The 22,870-nt window shown below is 41.0% G+C and overlaps 4 protein-coding genes across 8 annotated transcripts; 3 read left to right on the forward strand and 1 right to left on the reverse strand.

Moving 5' to 3' along the window:
* Positions 1 to 402: 402 nt before the first annotated feature.
* Positions 403 to 3,044, reverse strand: LOC143304456 (uncharacterized). Its single transcript, XM_076626935.1, has 2 exons — positions 2,928 to 3,044; positions 403 to 2,401 (listed from the first exon to the last, which is right to left on the reverse strand). The coding sequence occupies exons 1-2, from the start codon at positions 3,011 to 3,013 to the stop codon at positions 403 to 405; spliced, it is 2,085 nt and encodes a 694-aa protein (XP_076483050.1). The 5' UTR covers positions 3,014 to 3,044.
* An 860-nt stretch (positions 3,045 to 3,904) lies between these two features.
* LOC143304462 (uncharacterized) lies at positions 3,905 to 15,121 on the forward strand. Of its 5 annotated transcripts, none has more exons than XM_076626946.1 (7): positions 3,905 to 4,029; positions 4,403 to 4,448; positions 4,524 to 4,612; positions 4,718 to 4,939; positions 5,040 to 12,535; positions 12,610 to 12,681; positions 12,759 to 15,121. In XM_076626946.1, exons 1-4 carry the CDS (start codon positions 3,957 to 3,959, stop codon positions 4,780 to 4,782), a joined length of 273 nt encoding a protein of 90 aa, XP_076483061.1. In that variant the 5' UTR covers positions 3,905 to 3,956; the 3' UTR covers positions 4,783 to 4,939; positions 5,040 to 12,535; positions 12,610 to 12,681; positions 12,759 to 15,121. The 5 variants fall into 5 exon arrangements, with proteins under 5 accessions (XP_076483061.1, XP_076483063.1, XP_076483062.1 ...); XM_076626948.1 differs by having other exon boundaries at positions 4,850 to 4,939; XM_076626944.1 differs by lacking the exons at positions 3,905 to 4,029; positions 4,403 to 4,448; positions 4,524 to 4,612; positions 4,718 to 4,939 and having other exon boundaries at positions 9,833 to 11,862; positions 12,327 to 12,535; positions 12,759 to 14,937.
* A 2,170-nt stretch (positions 15,122 to 17,291) lies between these two features.
* LOC143304450 (uncharacterized) lies at positions 17,292 to 18,581 on the forward strand. Its single transcript, XM_076626929.1, has 2 exons — positions 17,292 to 17,297; positions 17,547 to 18,581. The coding sequence occupies exons 1-2, from the start codon at positions 17,292 to 17,294 to the stop codon at positions 18,579 to 18,581; spliced, it is 1,041 nt and encodes a 346-aa protein (XP_076483044.1).
* A 780-nt stretch (positions 18,582 to 19,361) lies between these two features.
* On the forward strand, positions 19,362 to 22,529 carry LOC143304451 (uncharacterized). Its single transcript, XM_076626930.1, has one exon. The coding sequence runs from the start codon at positions 19,362 to 19,364 to the stop codon at positions 22,527 to 22,529; it is 3,168 nt and encodes a 1,055-aa protein (XP_076483045.1).
* Positions 22,530 to 22,870: the final 341 nt, after the last annotated feature.

The following is a 22,870-nucleotide window of genomic DNA, read 5'->3' on the forward strand; positions in this document are numbered from 1 at the left end:
TCCGCGAACGGTCGTAACAAATCGATAATATTGTATTTGTTGCATAGTATTATAAGCATTAACTCTAGTATTTACTAGTTCATTACATGTCTAGCATATATGTTTATATTTATATGTAACTCTCCAAGTTGATTGATTAAAATATATTTATATATACATGTATATCTGGTGTTTCAATTATTTCCCCTTTTGTAGTTATTCTTATTTCCCGGTTTATTTGTTTGGTTCGTAACTCGTTCAATCCGTTAGCTGGTTTCATTTATTATTTTTTTTTATACTGATTGGATTTATTAGTTGCCCTCGCCTTGTTAATCCTTCCTTTAGTTTCGTAGCGCCGTGTGTTCGTTTGTGCATTCAAATCTTTATTCGCGCGTTTTGCATGGGATAGTTTTCTTGTTCTCGTTACGGCGCGTGCGGAGCGCGGGACGTGACACCCCCGCCCTTGGAGTTCAAATTTCCAAAGGGAATTTGACTGATGGTGTCTCTGAGTTCGCTCAAGGCGGATGTAGATGGCGTTGGTTGTTGAGTGACTACCGGTGTTATCGATATCCCTTGAGGTTGTGCTGTTTGATCATCGATATTTCGTTTTCTTTTGAGGTATAGTAGCAGGTGGATAACTGAGCCGCATATTGCTCCTAATAGGGCGATTCCACATCCGTAAGTTTCACGTAACTGGTATCCATGTATGGCTATATCTATTATCGTCTTGATTAGTTTAAATATTACAAGTATTCCAAATATTGCTGCACTGACGGTTCCAAATTCCATGAAACCAATCCATAAGCTTGATATGGTATTTTTTGCTATTGTCGTTAATGTGTTTTCGTCCATCATTCCCAGAATGTTTACTGTTCCAGGGACGATTGTTTTTCCTGTTGCTCCTCTGGCCAATGTGTTCAAAACTGCAGATTTTTCTGCCGGGAACATGACGTGGTCCCGAAGTGCACCAAGGTCCTTTTGGGTGTATATTCCGCTCGTGGCCAATGACGATGGTGCTGAATATTGCCACGTTTGACGTACATCCGGGCGGAATTCCTGTGGTGCAATTGTTTCCATGGGTTTTGGTACGAATTTGTGCCAGAGTCCGTCGATATTGTATAGTGTAGGTAATACCGCGCTACATTCTCTGTGGTTTCCGTGTTGCGTTAGAATGTGTGTTTTTGGCGTTAAAAATGCGGTGCGATTCCCTTGCCAAACGGGTAGCTCCGAGTAACATTCTGTTGTATGTCGTACCTTTACTTGTACCGGAATGCATTTGACTATGTGGACTGCTTCTCCTGCGATCAGGGCCATGTGTCCTGGGGTTTTCGTTATGGTATATGCAAATTCATCGGGCAGTAAGATTGCTAAGCTTAAAGCATTCTCTATTAGTTTCTTCTGCGTGGTACATCTTTGTGTCAATATATCATGGTACAATGTTGTCATTTGTCGTTTAATATGTTTCTCTACGTAAATGAATTTTGAGTTGACGTATGCGAATATGTCCAAGTTTTCGACTGCTGTCTTTCTTTTGGAGATGAACGTATTTCCTCTTGTTGTTTCTAACAGGAACAATTTGGGATGTTCGGTGGATAGTAGGGTATATCCACACAGTGGCTGTTCTCCGGTTTTAGTCAGTGCAAATGTTACTTCCTGCGTTGTTAGTGCGTAAACTGGTTGTGCTGATTCTCTGTTGGTTTTTATTTCTTGGATCTTTGCAGCAATTCCTTCATATAGCACATCGTACTGATCAAATTTGCATGGTGAGGGTGGTTGTGATTGCCAATAAGTGTATCCGTCTTCAGCGTCTAGACAGTTTCCTTCGCTAAAGGTACATACCGTTCCTGATTTCAGTAGAATTTTGTTCGCCTCGATCCGTACTGGCACGACTGCTGATTTTAAACTTATCCTCACTGTTGCTTGTACGACGACCTTTTCCCAGCTCCCGTATGGGTCTACATACTGTGTTCCCTGGCAGCTGCCGTCGTCTGTTAGCTTGCCGGCTAGGACAAGCGACCTTGTTTCTGTTGCATTATCCTTTAGGCCAACTATAAGGTTTTGTGGTCCGAGTGAAAACGTGCCGTCTTGGTGCATCCTTGCGCATTGTTGGGCGGTTGTTTCATGGAGGTATTCGGCGAATCCGTTATGCACTGCCGACGTGTGAGAGTGCATGCCACAGTAATATACAATTCGAGTTATTTGCACCTTGCATTGCCTTACATTGGTAAATTCAAATTCTGAGAGTTGAAGTAATTGTATATAAATATCTTGGGTTTCAGTCAATGTAGGCTGTATGCTGCAGTCCCCGATGGAGTTTAGAGAGATAGTGGTAACATTGAGGTGGTTGCCATTGCAGTCATATCCTACCAGGCCGTGTGTTATTTTGATGAGGGTGAGTACGATGACTAGGCAGTTCATCTTCCTATCAACAATTTATTAAATCCTTTCTTACTCTCGGGTTTATTAGAAATAAGAATAACCTTTTATTATTATTATTAATATATAAAAAAAAAGTTTATATGTTTTTTTTTGTGTGTTGTTTTTTTTTATTATTTTTTTTTTTATTACAATTATAGCTTGTCTTTGAATATATATATATATATATATATATATATATATATATTCAATATAATAATATATATAATATAATATATATATATATATATATATATATGTGCGTGCAATGGTAAATAGGACTTATTTTACGAGTCACTTAGATTATCAATAGATATCGCCTACTTTACAACATGCGTGTATGTATATATTGTTAAACATTAGGTGAAAGTTATATGCATAGTTATAAATGTCATTTGTTTACAGGTGGATAGCAAAAGTATTTGGTTTCGTGAGTGGCGTACAGGTGCTTTACAGTTCTACGGTACGGATTGCTATTCCTTGGACTAAAAAAAAAAATTCTTTCGATGTCTGTCAGATTTTTGGAAACGAACATGCATGGAAGGATTTTCTGCAGAGATTCAAAATGCTCTCTGGATTCCTCGTGAAACGTCTGGACAACATCTACATGTTCTTCCATCCGTCGTTCAGAGAATGGTTGATGAATTCGCCATCAGTTCTATACACACATACAAAAATAGTTAATATATATATTATATATTTTTTTTTCTTTTTTTTTTTATATATATATATGTTTCATTCGGACCTGTTCCTTGTATGAATACTGTATCTCTGTATATAATATAATATATATAATATGTTATGATTATGTTAGTTGTTATTTATTATATGTATTTTCCTCAACTCTCTCCCCTTTTTTTTGTTGTTGTTGTTTTTTTTTTATTAGTACCTAACATTACTATTATGATGCTGTATTACATTCTATTGGCTATTATTTGGATGTGAGCGCGACGAATTTTTCAACATGGCCGCTCGCGTGTATCTTTGGTATGGCGTTGGTTTAATGTCAACAGTAGCGTGTCGTTGAAATAGTTAATTAATTGTTAATCACTATAATTTTACTTAGTAATGTTTCTGTAATATTGTTTTGTGTTTCATGATATTGTGTGTGTCAATACCGTGTGCTACCTTAATGTGATAGCATGGATTGTATTGTTATCGAATTTCGATAGTCATTGTTTTGATTATACGTGACTTGCATTTATATAAGTCTTGTTTAATTTAGTTAATGTTTTTTGTGTATTGTGTTACCAGATATTTTGTGTAGCGTAACTTTATTCTTTTGCACCGAGTTCAGTCATGTTGTTAATATTTAGTTAGTCTATCTTGATTAATTTCTAACCTATTCCTGTGTTTATTAACCTTTCTTATTTTCCCTATTAATTTATTATTGCATGTACTTGCTATTTGCTATTATTTTGTGTATGATATGAATTGGTTTCTTTATTAGTGATTAAAATCTACTTGTTAGATTAACACTGTCTGTAATTCTTCAGATTCTACTCTTTCGTTGCTGCATCACTTACCTGGATCGTTCCCGCAACATCATCCGATTCTTTGATATGCCTTGGATACTTACTACGGCTGCCTTCTACTACGGCTGCCTTCAATCGTCTTATATCTGTGGTCATAAAGGTGGTGTTTAATTTATTTAATTTAATATATACATATAATGCATTGTATGTGCGACCACTATTGTGCATTACAAATTAACATCACAATACTACGTAGATTAATACATAACCAAATATCCCTTTACTCCGGTTACATTTATTACTAACTCTCAATTAATCTATCTTGATTATTTTCTAACCGCTTTCTATACTTTATCAACTATTTTATTTCTTCTTGTTAGTCTGCGAAATTCATGCATGTACGCTTCCTTGTATGGTGATTAATTGTTCATGAGGTAAGTTGCACTTTCACCGTTTTAGTTATTCGTTGAACTAGCTCGTTTCACATTCAAACAGTAATTGGAGCACTTGTAATAAACTTCTTTTCTTTTCAGATTTCCGCCATCTGTGTTGTTCGATGAACAGTGCAATGCTTCCACAGTATTGTTATAACATTTAGTACTGTTGTATTTTGCATTAAGGCAATTGAAGTTAATTGGTTCATTTATTTTTCAGCTGGCTGTTGTACATGGTGTTTCGCAAACAGAGATCCATAACCTATTTTGCACGTGAACCTTCTCGTATGATGATTACTTGTTCACAAGGTAACTTTCACTTTCACTCTTTTAATTTTATTGAATCAACACGTTGTATATTCAAACAATAATTGGAGTACACATGATAATTTTCCTTTTTTTTTTCTTTTTTAGGTTTTCGCTATCTGTATTATTCGACGAACAGTGTCACACTTCCTTTTGATTTATCCACAATATAGTTATAACACTTAGTAACCTCGTATTTTGCACTGAGACAATTGAGACTAATTTATTCACTTATTTTAGGTAGCTGTCGTACATTATGTTCCACGAACAACGATCCATAACCTATACTTGCACGTACACTTTCTTGTATGTTGATCACTTGTTCACAAGGTAACTTTCACTTTCACTAGTTAATTGTTCATTGAGTTAACACGTTTTATATTTAAGCAATAATTGAAACACATATAATAATTTCCCTTTTTCCTTTTAGGTGTTCGATATCTGTATTATTCGACAAACAGCACTACAACATACACTACTGCACTACGTTGCCCACTGAAATCACTTTATTCATTGTTTATTTCGATTATGCGCTAGTTTTAGCTTGTTTAAGTGCACTGTTCGCGGAATCCCTTTTACTTCAATCTTGACGTTTTGGTTCTGCAGGATTTCTAGCACTTTATATGGTCCAGTATATTGATCGGAGAATTTTCCTTTACTGGGTTCTTTTAGTAAATATATCGAATCTCCTACTTTAAAATCCTGGGGGTTGATTCGTCGGTCGTAATATTCTTTTGATCTTAGTTTGGATTTTATTAAATTTTCTCTTGCCATTCGTTGTACGGTGTTAATTTTATCGAACAGGTCTTCGAGATATTCTGCGTATGTTGGTTCCATGTTCTCTTCGATTATTACTTCACCAGTAGGTTCTCTGGCTAAATGTCCAAAAACTAATTCGTGCGGGGAGAATTTCGTTCCTTCGTGTACAGAGGTATTATAAGAAAACATAGCTAATTCTACCCATTCGTCCCAATTTCTGGAATTTTCAATGTATAATTTGAGATATTCAATCAGTACGTGGTGAGATCTTTCGATTGAACCGTTACTTTGTGGATGATATGCCGTCGTGGTGTATTGTTTGATGCGGAATCTCTTTGCTACTTTCTTCATTTGTGAGGATGTAAAGTTCGTTCCTTGATCAGTGAGAATAGCTCTCGGTGATCCGAAACGACAAATAAATCGCTTTACAAAAGCGTCCGCTATCTCGGCTGACGAGATTCCTCCTAGTGGAATCCCAATTGAGTATTTTGTTAATAAATCTTGGATGGTTAATATATATTCATTTCCCTTTTGAGTTTTTGGTAATGGTCCTACAATATCCATACTAATTTTATCGAATGCTTTACCTGGTGTGTCTGTAAGTACCATTGGTTGTTTTGCTTTTATTCTTGTGAGTTTCTTTAATTGACATTCCTTACATGTTCTTACGTAATCTTGAATTTCCTTTTTCATATTTTCCCAATAGTAGTATTGTCGTATTCTTTGATAAGTTTTGGTAATTCCTTTGTGTCCTGCTACGCTTGATTCATGTTTTTCTCGTATTATGTTGTTCCGCGCTTCCACAGGTGGAGTAATTACTTCTCCAGTGCAAATGGTGATGGACAAGGTTTTTTCCATAAATATTTCCTTTAATTTTCTGATTGTATATCGCCAGGGTATTTCCTCCAAGTTTCCTTTGCTAATGCTAAACGAAGTTAACTGTTTTTCATTTACTACGTCTAATAGAGATCTTAGCGAGTTTAATAAATTGTCTGGTGTTATTGGAATATTTCTATTTTCCTTTATCGGTAGGGATACAATGTATTTTCCGGAATCGTAATTCAATCTTGCTTTTTCTAACATTAAATCTTCATAACGAGGCAATTTTCCCGTTTCCTTCATTTCTAAGGCTCCTTTATCTATCGGTTTGCCGTGTATATCTATAAATACTACTTTATGGTCACTTACTCTTGCAATTGAGTCTCGGGTTTCCGAAATTTTTAGTTCCGCAATTATCGTAGGTCTCGTGTCCTTTTCTTGTTGTTGAATTAGTTCTGGAACTACAGTGGAGGTTTCTTTTTCGCTTGTCGTGTCCGTGTCTTCCTTTTCTCGATTGGTTATTTCTCTGTCTGTACTTACATTGATTTCTGTTAGTGCTTGGTCTAAATATTTTATGGAGGTTTCTTCTATTGTAAAATGTTTTCGGGTAAAACCCTTTCCTTGGTTTTTGGAATCACTGGGTTGAGGCAAGACGCGTGGTTTGGCTTCGAATACGGGAGAGTCTTCCGTTGACGTGTCTATTTCGAATCTTTTTGGGACAGGATAGCGAATCGGTGAGACTTCCTCTCTCTTTCTGATTGGTAAACAAACTTCTGGAGGGTTCCTAGATAATGCGTCTGCGTTTGCGTTCGCTCTGCCTTCTTTGTATACAATATCAAATTCAAAGTCCGATAATTTTAATTTCCATTTCCAAATTCTAGAAGTAGGATCTTTGATAGAATGCATCCACACTAAAGGTTTATGATCGGTTACGATAGTAAACTTTCTTCCGTAAAGATACGGTCGGAAGTGCATTGCGCTGTAAACAATTGCCAGACACTCCTTTTCTATGGTAGTGTCACGTCGATTCGGGGTAATTTCACGTTCCGCACGCAAGGTGAGAAATTCGTACTTAAATTTTGATTGTTATTAGAAAATTTATTGAACACTGACAGAGTAACGATACAGAATGGTCAAACAGCACAGAAAAGAATGTTCTTACAACGACTCGAGAGGTACTTTTTTATATCAAGGACCCGGCTCCTGTGGAGGGGCTATCGCTGGATGCCGGTCACATAGGGTTTCTATTACTGCTTAGCCATCATTTTGCTGACCAAGGTATGTGAGGCATAACCATCCTTTCGTTGCGTTCTCACGACCACCGTGACAGTAGAGTAGTTTTGTTCGGCAGAATTTAATAGTCTTGAGGCATACGCAATCGGCAAATCCTTTCCGATTGGCCCTTGACTCAGTACACCGCTTATTGCATATCCTGATGCGTCTGTGGTAAGGTTAAAAGGTTTAGAAAAGTCTGGATATTGTAGAATGGGTTTCGTCATTAACGCTGTTTTTAAATTATTGAATGCATCTTCTTGATTTTCCGTCCATTTGAAGGGAGTATCTTTCTTTAATAGTTGTGTCAATGGTTTCGCGACCTTGGAGAAATCGGGTATAAATCTTCTGTAATATCCTGCTAGTCCCAGAAATTGTTTGATATTTTTCGCCTTCTTTGGTCGTGGAAATTTTGATACGGCTTCGACCTTTTTTGGATCAGGTTTCACGCCATCCTCACTAATTATATGTCCCAAATAATTCACCTCATGCCGTAAAAATTCACACTTATCGGGTTGTAATCGTAATTTGGCTGTCCTCAGTCTTTCCATTAATTTATTAAATTTAATTTCGTGTTCCTGGAGAGATCTGGAATAAATCACTATGTCATCCAGATAGACGAATAGTTCTATTCCTTGCAGACCCGATAATACCGAGTTCATTAAACGTTGAAATGTTGCTGGGGCATTTTTTAATCCAAAGGGCATTCTTTTGAATTGAAAATGTCCGTATGGTGTCGAAAATGCCGTTTTGTGGGCGTCCTCTTGCGACATACGGATCTGGTGAAAGCCTGATGCTAAGTCAAACGTGGAAAAATATTTTGCACTTCCTAATTGATCCAATATTTCTGTGATGTTGGGTAATGGGAAGGCATCGCCAATCGTTTTATCGTTCAATTTTCTATAATCGATAACTAATCTCCAGCGTTTATTTCCTTGCGAATCGGGTTTTTTGGGCACAATCCATAACGGGGAGTTATATGGAGATATTGATGGTTCCACTACGTCCGTATCTAGCAATTCTTGAATCTGTCGATTTATCTCTTCTCGATGTATTGGCGGATATCGATACTGTTTGGTATTAATTGGTATATTATCTGTGGTAATTATTCTATGTTCCAGAACTTCAGTTGCCTCCAATGTATCTCTTGGAATATGAAATCTATCTTGATTGTTACGAATCAATTTTTTTACATTTTCCTTTTCTTCTTCGTTCAAGTGTTCGAGTCGTAGTAACTCATTTATTTTTTCGTATCTACTTTCCTTCGATTTTAAAACTGTATTACACGCTGTCCTAGGAAGCGGGGAGGGATTTTCAAATTCCTTAATTACCATCGTCGGTGTTGTAAATTCGTAATCTCTTGAAGTAGTATTTATTACTCTTATATAGCCTTTTCCTTTATGATTCCTCACAACTGCATTTCCGAAATAGATTCCCTTGCTCGGCTCGATTCTTGGAATAAATCCCTCTTTTATCTCTGGATTAGCGATATTAATTGAACACGTTATTGAACTTCGCTTCGGTATAATTATTTTCTCCTTAGTGTCGAAGGGAATATAAATATTTCCCCATTTGATATGTTTTTCTTCATAATCTAAACGAGCTTTGCAACCTGCAAAAAATTCGGATCCTAAGATTCCGTCTTGATCGATTAGTAATGAATCATCGACTACGTGAAAAATAACCGGATGGCCCGCGACCTGTATTACCGTCTGCCCTAGGGAGACCAGGCTCGTTGCCGTAATTCCTCGCACTTCAATTGATTCTTTCTCGTCGATGATGGCTGAATCGGGTAAAGCAGGTTTCTTGATAATATTGATTTCCGATCCAGAGTCTAACAATAAACTCGTCTTGGTTTTTAGATTTGGGGAAACTATTCGTGCAGTTGGGGTCGTTGGAGAATCGTTAAATTTTACTGAAATAATTCGGAGAGGTCGCCTTCCGAATCTGAATTCAACTCTTGATGATTTTCCTTCGCCGGTTGCTTGTGCTTCGCTCTTTCCCTTTTGTCTTGAGATTCTGGATTCTCTGTCTGTGGCCTTGTTTGGTTGTGGGATGACTCCCCCACAGTATTTAGTGGCTGTTCGTTCGATCTTATAGTCGGCATTGCGTTCGCTCCGTCTCTCGTTATGGGTGGTGGAGTTGATCTCGCGTGGGTGGCTGCCCTCGTCCTGATTGCCGCTTGTACTCTCGGGCGATTCGGCGTATCGTTCCCTCGTGGCTCGCCCCATTCTCCCGAAGGACGTGTTTGGTTTCCCGACGGTCTCGAAGCGTAGGGTACGATTAATCCGGCGTCTACTCGGGCTTTAAATTTGTAACAGTCCTTCACTAAATGTCCGGGTTTTTTACAATAGTTACACATGATATTTTGTCTATTAGTATTCGGAAAATTCTGCGATGGAGGTACTGATCTTCGATCTTGGCGGTTGTTTCTGATATTGTTATTAGTGTTCGAGGGACGTGCGTTATTGCGTCTGTAATAGTTCGAGGGTGTCGGTCGATGGGGTCGCGTTCTGTCGGTTATTTGTCTCAATTCGTGTGTTGCTTTAACGGCTTGACGATACGCATCTTCTAAAGTATGGTACCCTGCTATTTTTACTCGTACATATACCTCGTTCGGAAGTCCTTTAACGAAAGCTTCTCTCGTTTCCCAATCTATAGTATCTTGTACGTCGGGGGATATGATGCCGTAGTCGCCTCTTTCTCCGTCCATTATTGCTAATCTAAGATTTCTAACGCGATCCATATAATCTAATATATCTTCCCCGGGTCGTTGAAATATCGTTCCTAATTCTCCCTTATATTCATTAAGAGATTTCTTTGGGCCGAATAGATCCTTTAATTTGTTTCCGAAATCATTTAAACTCATTAATTCCGTGTCTTCGATGGCGAGGAACGCGTGTCCACGAAGCTTATTTACTAACAATTTTACCAATTGAGGTTCTTGATATCTGGGAATCATATTTCGCGCGCGCTCACAAGCTCTTAAAAAATGGAATACCGATGGTCGATATCCGTCAAACACTGGCACCGATTCGATCGCGTCTTTTAGCTTAATTGCCTGGGTATGTCCACCTGTCTGGACCGTTTCCTGTTGCGCTGTCGGCGGCGATTTGGGTGTTTGAGGTTCCTGTTTCGTTTTAAGTTCGAATAATCCGCTTTGTAATTCGGCGAGTTTTGCACTCATATCGCGAAAGTTCGCATCCCATGCTTTAAGCTTTTCCGACAATGTCAAAACCATTTCTTCGTCAAACGATTCCACTACAGTCGCCATTGTTTTTTAAATATATATTTTATTAACAAGTGTGACAACTTTAATCTACTATGGAGCGTGTCAAATCGTTTAAACCAACTTTAATCCTCCGTGAAGCGGATCCCACCGCTGCCACCAAAAATTTACTACTCCAAATGTTACGTATTAATTTGTTTGTTTAAATCGATCAAATCTTAAGTTTAAATTTTACTGAAAAATTTTTTTTTTTATAGTTTGAGTTTGTATGTAATCTGAAGGGAAATAAGTTGAAATGATATTATTGTGTATTTAATTCCGATTTAGGTAATTAATTAATACGATAGTTGCTGCCACCAGAAATAGTCTAAAGACTATTTCAAAATATTTTGTTTTTATTATTTTCTTTTGCGTTTAAAGGGTAGCGTTAACTGACGCTTAATGCAACTGGTAAACGAATTTCACTTTTCGGCTAACTTGCTATGCGCAGGGGTACTCGCGCGGGAGAGGATTAAAGCTGGGTACAATGAATATTTTTCCTCGTTGAACGGATTTTTATTTTGACGTAGAATTGCTTAGGTTATTATATATATATATATTTTATTAGCTGGATATTTATATTTTAGCGTTGCTGGATTAGATAGGAATATGAGATTGTTCGTTGTTTTATATAAATTTATTTTTACGTTCGACTTCTTCTTCTCTTTTAATTCCGCCGTAGTAGTTTGTCGTTAGGACCGAAACTCAATTCATTTACCACGATGAAGTCTGTCGCCACGATCTTCTTGCCTTTTGAGTTTAATTAACGAGGATGATTCTAACGATCCTCTCTGCGTGGAACTCGTGTGATTTCGCAAGCCTTGCCCAAAGACGGGTAATATTTTACCAACAATGGGAGGAGGAATGCGAAGATCAGAGGATGTTTCAGTAGCTGAAAACACCGTTCGCACAAGCCGACACAACGGACAACACCTTTGTTTAAAATTTAAGCAATGTTTCTATCTTTAAAACCGTTCGCGAAAATGAATGAAATCGATGATAGGAGGTTTTTAATTCAATTCTCGAGGACAACGAGATTACCAGAGAAGAAGAAAGTTTTTAAAATTAATTCTCTTACCTTGAGGAAAAGGTGCTATCGGGTGCCATTACTCCAGGTGTTTCGGTGATCGACGAGGTTTGTTGGGTTTATTATTTAATCTCGAATATAGGGTTTTTACCAGCCTTTACTTTATTAAGCTATTTCGATACAAATTGAGTAACTCGCTAACTGAATTAATACCGTAATGAGGACTTAAAATTTTCTTTTATTTAATCGCGACTCCTTTTTCTTTACCGAAAAACTAAAGACCCCGAAACGCAAAAATACTTATACAAATTCTAAACGCAGTAATGGGCGCAAAGAATGATGAGCCGTAATAACAAACGATCGCAAGATTTATGAACAAACTAATGAACGCTGCGCTATGTTGCTATGCTTATTTATAATGCCATCCCCCACGGGGTGGTGGTCCGCTGGGGGTACGCTTCCGTGGGAATCGGGATGTTGCAGTTTTGGGCTTCTCGGAATCGTACGTGACAAAATGTAAGTTCCATATTTCAACTTAGTTTTCTATCAGTCCTGTGTTTCTGCTGAGCTAGCGTCTAGGAGATTTGAAGCATTCCACGCTGATCTAATCCTTTCCGCGAGAAACTTCCACGTGCTGTACCGCGGGAATTACCGGTGTTTTCTTCGGCGCATGGAAGGGCTGGTGGCTGCAGCATCATTATTATTTCAAAGTTTGCTCGGGCAACACGCGCAACTCCGCTGCTCTCCCATAACAAAGGCCTTCTCCTTCGAATTGTTTTGCGTAAGTTTGGATGTTTGCATATTATGATTGTTTTGTAATTTTGATTGTTTTTCCTTTTTTTGCTATTTCCCTAGGCTTCGGTGATCGACGTTCGAACCATGTTTGCTGAGTCGTTTCCATCAGAGGTTCCTTTCCAGACTTCCTTGGTACGTATTTAGTCTTGTTTTAGTTCGCTTGATTCGTCCTGTCTCGTTTTATTTAAAATATACCGTGTTGTTCTCAGCCCAAGCGAAAGAGGGATTCCGAAGAACCCATGGGCGACTCGGGAGGACCCATCAAACGCACGCGACCCTGTGATAGACCACGAGTATCGGAGTGGTTGGAGGAACTGTTTAACATTGGTGCCGAGACTGTGTCGAAATTGGGCTTTGACGATTTGGTTACTTTCGACGAGAATTTCTTTGATGCGGAGACCGTCATATTGGAGAGGGAACCCCCTCTGGTTGAAATCGTTGATACTGATCGTTGCGTGAAAGTTCGTTTTGCGAATGAAATTCCCGAAGAGGTTTTGGAGGCGCATCTTCGTCACCATGCTTCTGGGAGAAAGGGAATTTCCCCTGTTGTGCGCTATTGGTGTATGCGTGAGTTCAGCGAACTTTATCCCGGAGCTCCTTGTTTCGATTTTGATTTAGTGTAGCTGCTTCAATTTCGTTGGTTTGCTGTTTGATGTTCCTTATTGTTATTAATTTTTGATATATTTTGTTTTGTGTTCAATATATATATATATATATATATATATATATATATATATATATATATATATATATATTTTAAATCTGATAGTGTTAGGTTATTTACGTTTGTTATTATTTATTATATATATTATTTTTTTATTTTTATATTGCCCCCCTTTTATATATATATATATTTTTTATACATTTGTAGTTGCGCACAAAATTTATTAAAGAAAAGTGTTAACAATGTGTTTTCATGATTTGTTTCTCGCGCCTGACTTCCATTAATCCCTAATATTCCTGTCGCCATGACGCGTATAAATCCAACATGGCTGCTCATAAATGTCATCAGTAAAGTTTTAGTGGCGGGTCTTTAGTTTTGTTTGATATCGAAGTAAATTTTCGTCTGTCGCTCGTTTTTCCTTATTCTACCGCAATCAGATCATTTATTTATTAACATTATTTTAAAGTGACAGTAGTATATCTCGTGTGAATATACGTATATATATATATGTTTATGTTGTGTGTTACTTCAGTATAGCTAATGTTTTGTAATTCTTTGATCGCGTTATTTATTGTTTCGAGTAGTTTATTTTATAGAGCATTCGATAATACAAAACATATGCACTCACACGTACATATATATATATGTATATACGTATTTATATGCCTATTTCTCTTGCCCGTATAGTGTTCATACGAAATGAAATGTTAATTATTTGTTTTATATTAATTTCTTTTAATAAGATAGAACACGCACACGTATATATGTATATATTTCTGGCAAAGTGATTTTCATTCAGATTCTTTAGTGATATAGTGTTGTGTATTTGAGGTTATGTGTCAATCATTTGATTTCATATATACATATATATCTTGTATTGTGACAACATAGTATTGAAGGTTTTGTTTCTAGATTATTGTGCGTTTAATGTGTGTTTACATAATTGTGTTTGATGATAGAATTTCTGTATGCAATTCCTCGAATCGTTGCGGTGTTAATTATTTTGAGCGTTTGGGCTATCGACAGGTTGTCGCTTAGTCCCAAGTGTTGCGTTGTGTGTTCTATTTCTTTTGTAGATTATTAATAGTAGTTTTAGTTTAGAAAAATAGATTATTTATATGTTTATATAGAGACATGCATGTTTCATAATCAAATTCTTATTTTATAATGTTTTACCGGTATGTAGGCTAGTTTTAAGTATGTATCTTAGATTGTAGAATGCACATAGATTAGTAGTAGTTTAGAAAAATAGATTATTTATATGTTTATATAGAGACATGCATGTTTCATAATCAAATTCTTATTTTATAATGTTTTACCGGCATGTAGGCTAGTTTTAAATATGTATCTTAGATTGTAGAATGCACATAGATTAGTAGTAGTTTAGAATATAGATTTTTATATGTTTGTATAGAGACATGCATGTTTCGTAGCGTAGTTCTTATTTTATAACTCTTTACCGGAACGTAGGCTAGTTTTAAGTATGTATCTTAGATTGTTGATTTGAATCAATAATGTAGAAAGAGCATACATTAATATAATTTATATATGTATATATACAGACATGCATGTTTCGTAACATAGTTCTTATTTTATAATTCTTTACCGGAATGTAGGCTAGTTTCGAGTATGTATCTGTTTAATAGAATGCGCACACATATATATATGTTTCTGACAATGTAACTTTTATTTCTTTAATAATACAATATTGTATGTTTTATGTATTCGTTTGATTATTAAGTCTTAACTTCGTATATACTTATATTTCATAAATTGATAATATTGTATTTGTTGCATAGTATTATAAGCATTAACTCTAGTATTTACTAGTTCATTACATGTCTAGCATATATGTTTATATTTATATGTAACTCTCCAAGTTGATTGATTAAAATATATTTATATATACATGTATATCTGGTGTTTCAATTATTTCCCCTTTTGTAGTTATTCTTATTTCCCGGTTTATTTGTTTGGTTCGTAACTCGTTCAATCCGTTGGCTGGTTTCATTTATTATTTCTTTTTAACTGATTGGATTTATTAGTTGCCCTCGCCTTGTTAATCCTTCCTTTAGTTTCGTAGCGCCGTGTGTTCGTTTGTGCATTCAAATCTTTATTCGCGCGTTTTGCATGGGATAGTTTTCTTGTTCTCGTTACGGCGCGTGCGGAGCGCGGGACGTGACAATATGTACGCGTATATACAAGACTATCACAAAGCTTAACAAATAATTAAGTCTAATGAATAATAAATTTGATGAACAATGAAGTTAATAAATAATAAATTATACGAATAATTAAGTTTAACAGATAATAAGTCTAATGAATAATAAGCTTAACGAATAGTAAGATTAATGAATAATATGATTTACGAATAATGTATTTAATGTACACTATTAACAATGTGTTTGTTGGGTTCAAACGAATCCACGGCCAACGAGATAACTCTTTACTAAGCGTAAAAATAATCTTAGGCACAAAATACGATTGACGAAAATGCTCGAGGTGTCACTCTCCAAGGCAATCGCACGAATGCCGGCCTCGTCTGAAATTTTATACGCACTCGTTAGAAGCATCGAGAAAGTTCCGAACGCCGTTGCTAGGCAGTTTCTGCTTGGAGTTTGATTATTGATACAATGTATGTCCCATTGTATCGGCACCTCCGACGTAACCTCACACGTGGCTAGGCCCGCTCTCGAGGCCGCATGCCGCCACAATCTCACTTCTCGGAAAACCCATACAACTACTCCAGACCTCCGTTAGGCAAAACGCTTATCTCGTGAGCGTGGCTACGTTCGGCGACCAATTGTCACCTCGAACCCAATCTCGCTATCACAAATTTTAAACAATTACAGCTATAATAAAATCTAGACTAAAGTACTAGAGGATATTCCCAAAATTTCCAAGGAAAGGCTTCGGCTTTCCTTTCATCTCCGACATATATATTATTTCTGGCATATATATTTCGGGTTCACATTATGATTAGGGTTAGGTGCGTGTAACGAATCTTCATTTGTATTAGCCATTGTTGTTATGTAACAGAGAAGATATTTACTAGTACAAATATGATTATTACAGAATTTGACAAGTAGCCGTAGTAATTAGATACTCGAGATGCTAATGACAATAATCCTACGTTCAATAACGAATCCGCGGTCAGCGGAATAACAAAATGCGCTTCCTTCCAAAGTCCAAGTTGTACTCAACTTGCTTGTCTACGGTACAAGTATTACTAAACTAACTGTTGCGTCGCATGGAGCAGCGGAACCCCAGCCAACGCTACCTGGCGGCCAGCGGCCCACCTACCTGCTTCCAGACCCCCAATAAACTCAATGACCGGCCATAAAACGTCACCTTCTAGCTAAATTGTTTCCAGATGTGTGTCGAGCAATCTAGTTGTCTAGAAGCATTTCGGTTTATGTCCGGATTAGCAAAATCCTTGAGTTTGTTATGCTATTAAAAAAGGCTCGGAAAAGGCAGGTAGTCACCGAACGAGAAAACCCAACACATAAACATAGGATAGAAACGACTGGTTTTCCCCAGCAATAAAATCACCCCGGACACTGGTGAGAAATTCCTCATGTCCTGCTACTTTAGCGGGGTCACGACCAATCGGCATCAAGCTTTCCTTCGGGGAAAACTAAGAGGGAGTCAGTCAGCAGTCGGTCAGTGAGTCAGTCAGGCAGCCAGTCAGTCAGTCAGCAACCTCGGGAAGTCTCAGTTCGCAGCAACGATTCGCGCTTACGCTCTCGCCCTCTCATCCCCTGATCTTACGTTCTAACCGAGTCCAACCGTATCCCGGTTGCTGTTAATTCACCACTCAGTGTATACACAGTGTCTTAATAAAACACAACTGAAAACCCGTTACAGCAGTGTGCACTTCAATTAACCACCTCTATTAGCATAAACGCAATAGGGGATCGATCATCTCGCGGCGTCGATTGAACAATCGTAACAGGAATTTACGACTCCTGTTGGTGCGCTTCTACACGATCGTGTCTCCCCGCGAGTGAAAGAACATTTTGGTCCTTCGAGCCGGATACGTATCAGTGAAAGAGTGCACCCCCAGTTACCACGCAACATGAAGGTAAGCTCGCTCAAATTGTCGAAATCCCTCATGGCTCCCCCTCAGGAAGAGCGCGTCCGGCAATTGCTGCGGAAACGCGATGGATTCAGACAAGAATTAGAAGCGTTTCGCACATTGCTCAACAATCACGAGGAAGGGACTCCCGTGCATGCTATTCAGCGTAATTTGCAAGACTTAGAGGGAGAGTTTGCATCGTTCAAAAAGGGCCAATGCGAATTAGACGACAGAGACTAGGGTCAAACACTGAAGGACCGGGTTGACCTACAACAGAAGTTCTACACCATCGCCGGACAGGCGTCCGCCATCCTTGAGGAGGCAAACAAGCAAGCAGAACCAACCACCACAAATCTTGCAACAAAGCCATCGGACATGTCATTGCCGGAACCCGTCGATTTGCCTAGAATTCAGCTACCCACCTTTTCTGGAGCCTACGAAGATTGGCCGGGGTTCGCGGATCAATTTCGCTCCACGGTCCACGATAACCCCCGCATAGACGACTGCAAGCGACTGATGTATCTCCGTTCTTGCCTAAAGCATGGGGCAGCTCTAGCGATCGCGTCATTAAGCAATGCGGCAGCTAACTACGCAGTCGCCTGGGAAATATTAGAACGACGGTATAACAGACCAGCCAAAATTGTCGAGAGACACTTGCAGGAGATATTTGACGCAGCCTCCTCATCACGGATAGCACATCGCGATTTGCAGTCCTACACGACCAAGTTGGAAGCTCATTACAAAGCCTTGGCCGCCATCGGACAACCAACCGCAGATGCCCTGCTTTTGCACCTATGTACCGCCAACCTTGATCGGGAAACCGATTCAATATGGAAGGAAAAGATAAGGTCCACACCATTCCCCACGTTCCCGGACTTCTTGCAATTCTTGAACGATCGCTGTCAGGTCATAGAACCTGCAAGAACGACACGCCCACCACGAGGGCAGGCATTTGTCACGTCACGATCACCGCCACTCTGTCCAATCTGCCATGGACCACACAAAATTTGGCGCTGCAACACCTTTAGGACGAAGACGATCGACGAACGGATTCTAGCCGCCGAGGAAATCTCAGCGTGTACGAATTGCCTGCTACCAGGACACAAATTGCAACACTGCACCTCTGGCTCTTGCCGCATATGTGATCAACGCCATCACACGCTCCTACATCGATCAGACGCGCCAATGAGCAATCAGACGCCTCCCACCACGCCCCCAAGCACAAGGAAAGCTCCGTCATACCATCCAAATAATCCATCATCCAACTCGCAACGACAAAACAGACAATGACTAAGACGGGCAGGCGCAACAAGGGAGACCAACTCACGGACCATAACCCCATCCAACGACCTGTTAACCACTGCACGCGTCAATATCCTAAACCACAAAATCCAACCAGTGCGCTGTCGAGCCCTGTTAGATACCGGTTCCACTATGAATTTCATAACTGAGCGGCTTGCAAACTCATTAAAACTTCCCCAATATCAATGTTCGGTGCCAATCGGAGCCCTTGACACCCTATCAGTCACTTCAAGGCGTTACATTACAGCCACGATCACATCCTCTGACCAAGCCTACCGACGCACATTGACGTTCCTAATCCTCCCAACAATCTCGACACTGATCCCAGACCAATTCATAGATCGTTCCGCAATCACGATACCTAAGAATGTCCCGCTAGCCGATCCAGCATTCCATGTCCCATCCCCGATTGATATTTTGTTGGGCTCAGGGCCCACCGTTGCCTCATTGTGTGTCGGACAGATAAATCTTAACCCATCAACCGGCCCCGATCTGCGCCTGCAAAAAACGCGATTCGGGTGGGTCATCGGGGGGAGCCCACCTTCCCCAGGACCTGCCAGGGTCTTTCATGCCTCCACAACGGAACTAGAGACGGACCTCACCCGCTTTTGGGAACTCGACGAGGGACCTCAGATAAAACACTTATCGGAGGCGGATCGACGATGTGAGGAGCATTTTCAAAATCACGTCCAACGCACCAGCGATGGGCGATACATCGTCGCACTCCCCTTTAACGACAAAATCTCGTCACTCGGATCATCCAAGGCAATGGCGATGAAACGACTCGCCTCTCTCCAGCAGCAATTCAGACGAAATCAACAGTTCGAAACAGCGTATCGGGCGGTCATTCAGGAGTATCTGGACTTGGGCCACATGACCAAGGTTGCATCACGCCACGAACCGGAGAACGACTATTACTTGCCACACCACGGCGTCGTTAAGGACTCGAGCACATCCACAAAACTTCGCGTTGTGTTTGACGGATCCGCACCCAGTACCACCGGCGTCTCGTTGAACGACACCCTTTATACAGGTCCGAAGCTGCAAGAGGATTTGTTCGATATCCTCTTGAGATTCCGATCTCACCAGTACGTCCTCACCGGCGATGTCGAGAAAATGTACCGACAATTCCTCGTGCGTCCGGTCGATCGAAGATTTCAGCAAATTTTATGGCGCAATTCCGACGGCGAGTTGGAAACATATCAGATCAACACCGTCACGTTCGGACTGTCTGCAGCACCCTATCTAGCCATCCGGTGTCTCAGACAATTGGCAAGCGATGAAGGGCACCGATTCCCGCGAGCTTCATCGGTATTGTTACGGGACTTTTACGTCGACGACGCTCTCACCGGAGCGGATACGATAGGCGAAGCGCTGTCAATCCGCACAGAACTCACCGAACTCCTCCAACTAGCCGGTTTAAAAATCAGAAAATGGGCGTCCAACAACCGGACACTACTCAACGGACTATCTGACCCGGACATAAATCAGAAGCTACAGCTGGGCGAGCTTCAACCCTTAAAAACACTTGGGGTCTTCTGGAAGTCCTCCGATGATTCACTCATTTATTCGGTTGACGCCAAGGCAGACATTCCCCGCGTTACGAAGCGATCGATCAGCTCCGTAATCGCTCGAATCTACGATCCTCTGGGGCTGCTCGCGCCAGTGATCGTCCGCGCGAAAATCCTGCTTCAGCGAGTCTGGGCAGTGAAAGCCGAGTGGGACGAATCTCTCCCATCAGATCTCCATTCAGAGTGGGACAGGTATTATTCTCAATTGCCACTCTTGAACAATATTACATTCCCACGCAAGGCGATCATTGACTCCGCAACTGAGATCGAAATGCACGGCTTTTGCGACGCCAGCGAGAAGGCCTACGGCGCATGCGTCTATCTCCGAACCGTTAATCCGGACGGCCGCGTACGGACCCAGCTGCTAACCGCGAAGTCAAAAGTAGCCCCGCTAAAATCCCAAACCATTCCGCGGCTCGAGCTGAGCGGAGCCTTCCTTCTTACGTCCCTGATGGCTACCATACATCAAGCCTTATCACACAGCATCACTCGTATGGTCTATTGGACCGACTCCGCCATCGTTCTCCACTGGCTAACCACGTCACCCCACACACTCAAGACGTTTGTCGCCAACAGGGTCTCCGAGATCCAAAGAAAAACCAGCATCGGCAGTCGGCGTCATGTCCCCACCCACGACAATCCCGCGGATCTAATATCGCGAGGCCAAACACCCGAAGAATTTCTCCGCCCGACCATTTGGCAGCACGGTCCAGAATGGCTCCAACAATCGGAAGATTCCTGGCCGACCTGGACCCCAATACCACAAACGGAGTTGTTAGAACAAAAAACGGCAACTTGTCTATCCGCGGCTCCCGCCGATTGCAGCCTGTTGGAACGGTACTCCTCCTGGCCTAAGCTAATTCGGATCGTCGCTCGTTGCCTCCGTTGGAGGCAGAAACAGAACCGAATGACACCCTTGACCGCAACGGAATTACACATCGCTCACGACAAATTAATCATACTATTACAAGGCATCCATTTCCCCGAGGAAATCCGTACGCTCCGAATGAACCGGAACGCAGCGTTAACAAGGAAACTCACGCGACTCAATCCTTTCATTGACCAGAAAGGAATCCTGCGAGTCGGGGGTCGACTCAGGCATTCGTCGATGACTTTCGGTCAAAAACACCCAATACTGCTACCCAAAGCATCCGTCACAGCTCGGATTATCGAGCATACACACCAGATTCACCTGCACTCCGGGACACAGGCTACGTTGTACGCTGTCAGACAACGATATTGGCCCGTCGACGGCCGAAGTCAAGTCTGGCGCACGATCAAGAACTGCGTCCGCTGCTGCCGCGCCCATCCACCGTCAGTAGAATACATAATGGGTGATTTGCCGGAAGCGCGAGTGACAGAGTCTCGACCATTCGCGAATGTCGGCGTGGACTATTGTGGACCCTTCTACATAAAGGAGACAAGAGATCGTAACCGCCGACAGGTCAAGGTGTACGTTGCGATCTTCGTATGCCTAGCCGTGAAGGCGGTACACATGGAGCTCGTTGGCGATCTCACGAGCGAAACCTTTATCGCCGCTCTTCGTAGATTCATCGCTCGGCGAGGGTTTTGCTCGACAATCCATTCGGACAATGGTACAAATTTCGTCGGGGCAAAGAACGACTTACGGGAACTGTATGACCTTCTACACTCGGACGATCACCACTCAAAAGTACAAGCATTCCTCGCAGACAAACACATAGAATGGCGCTTCATACCCCCTCAGTCCCCACACTTCGGGGGACTATGGGAGGCAGCGGTGAAATCCTTTAAGCATCACTTCAGACGCGTCGCAGGTCATGAATTGCTCACTTTCGAGCAATTCAATACACTGATCATAGAGATCGAAGCCGTCCTCAACTCCCGACCATTAACACCCATATCCACGGATCCCAAGGATCTCCTCGTTCTCACTCCTGGTCACTTCCTCATCGGTGAATCACTAATGAGTGTGCGTGAGCGAGATTTCAGGGACACTCCCTCCAACCGACTCTCCAGATGGCAGCATATCCAAAAGATGAAACAGCATTTTTGGAAACGCTGGCACAAGGAGTACCTCAACCAATTAAACAACCGCAGCAAATGGACCAAGGGTGGACATAACATACACGAAGGCGCAATCGTCCTGCTCAGAGAAGACAACGTTCCCTCGATGTGCTGGCCCTTGGGACGGGTAGTCAAGGTCCATCCCGGAGCCGATGGCGTAATCCGAACAGCGACTGTGCAGACTTCATCGAACCTCCTGGACCGCGGCGTCAAGCGGCTGGTCCCCCTGCCATTCCAATCAGATCCAGAAGCGCCCGGACAATCGCTGACCTCGAAGGAGGCAGAGCACACCCCCATCGAACCCACAGGCAGAATTTGATCGGTGCCCTCTCAACGGGGGGAGGATGTTGCGTCGCATGGAGCAGCGGAACCCCAGCCAACGCTACCTGGCGGCCAGCGGCCCACCTACCTGCTTCCAGACCCGCAATAAACTCAATGACCGGCCATAAAACGTCACCTTCTAGCTAAATTGTTTCCAGATGTGTGTCGAGCAATCTAGTTGTCTAGAAGCATTTCGGTTTATGTCCGGATTAGCAAAATCCTTGAGTTTGTTATGCTATTAAAAAAGGCTCGGAAAAGGCAGGTAGTCACCGAACGAGAAAACCCAACACATAAACATAGGATAGAAACGACTGGTTTTCCCCAGCAATAAAATCACCC

The sequence above is a fragment of the Bombus vancouverensis genome, unplaced genomic scaffold, assembly GCF_051014615.1.
Source record: "Bombus vancouverensis nearcticus unplaced genomic scaffold, iyBomVanc1_principal scaffold0036, whole genome shotgun sequence".
Classification (NCBI taxonomy): Eukaryota; Metazoa; Arthropoda; class Insecta; order Hymenoptera; family Apidae; genus Bombus; species Bombus vancouverensis.

What these genes read in the sequence shown, in the direction of transcription:
- LOC143304456 (XM_076626935.1), bottom strand. Translation starts at nt 3,013, where the DNA reads ATGGAAGAACATGTAGATGTTGTCCAGACGTTTCACGAGGAATCCAGA. An exon ending in CAGAAAATCCTTCCATGCAT is followed by an intron (nt 2,402 to 2,927) that starts GTTCGTTTCCAA and finishes AATTGTTGATAG; the next exon opens with GAAGATGAACTGCCTAGTCA.
- LOC143304462 (XM_076626943.1), top strand. Translation starts at nt 12,425, where the DNA reads ATGGAAGGGCTGGTGGCTGCAGCATCATTATTATTTCAAAGTTTGCTC. An exon ending in TCTCCTTCGAATTGTTTTGC is followed by an intron (nt 12,536 to 12,609) that starts GTAAGTTTGGAT and finishes CTATTTCCCTAG; the next exon opens with GCTTCGGTGATCGACGTTCG. An exon ending in TTCCTTTCCAGACTTCCTTG is followed by an intron (nt 12,682 to 12,758) that starts GTACGTATTTAG and finishes TGTTGTTCTCAG; the next exon opens with CCCAAGCGAAAGAGGGATTC.
- LOC143304451 (XM_076626930.1), top strand. Translation starts at nt 19,362, where the DNA reads ATGGCGATGAAACGACTCGCCTCTCTCCAGCAGCAATTCAGACGAAAT.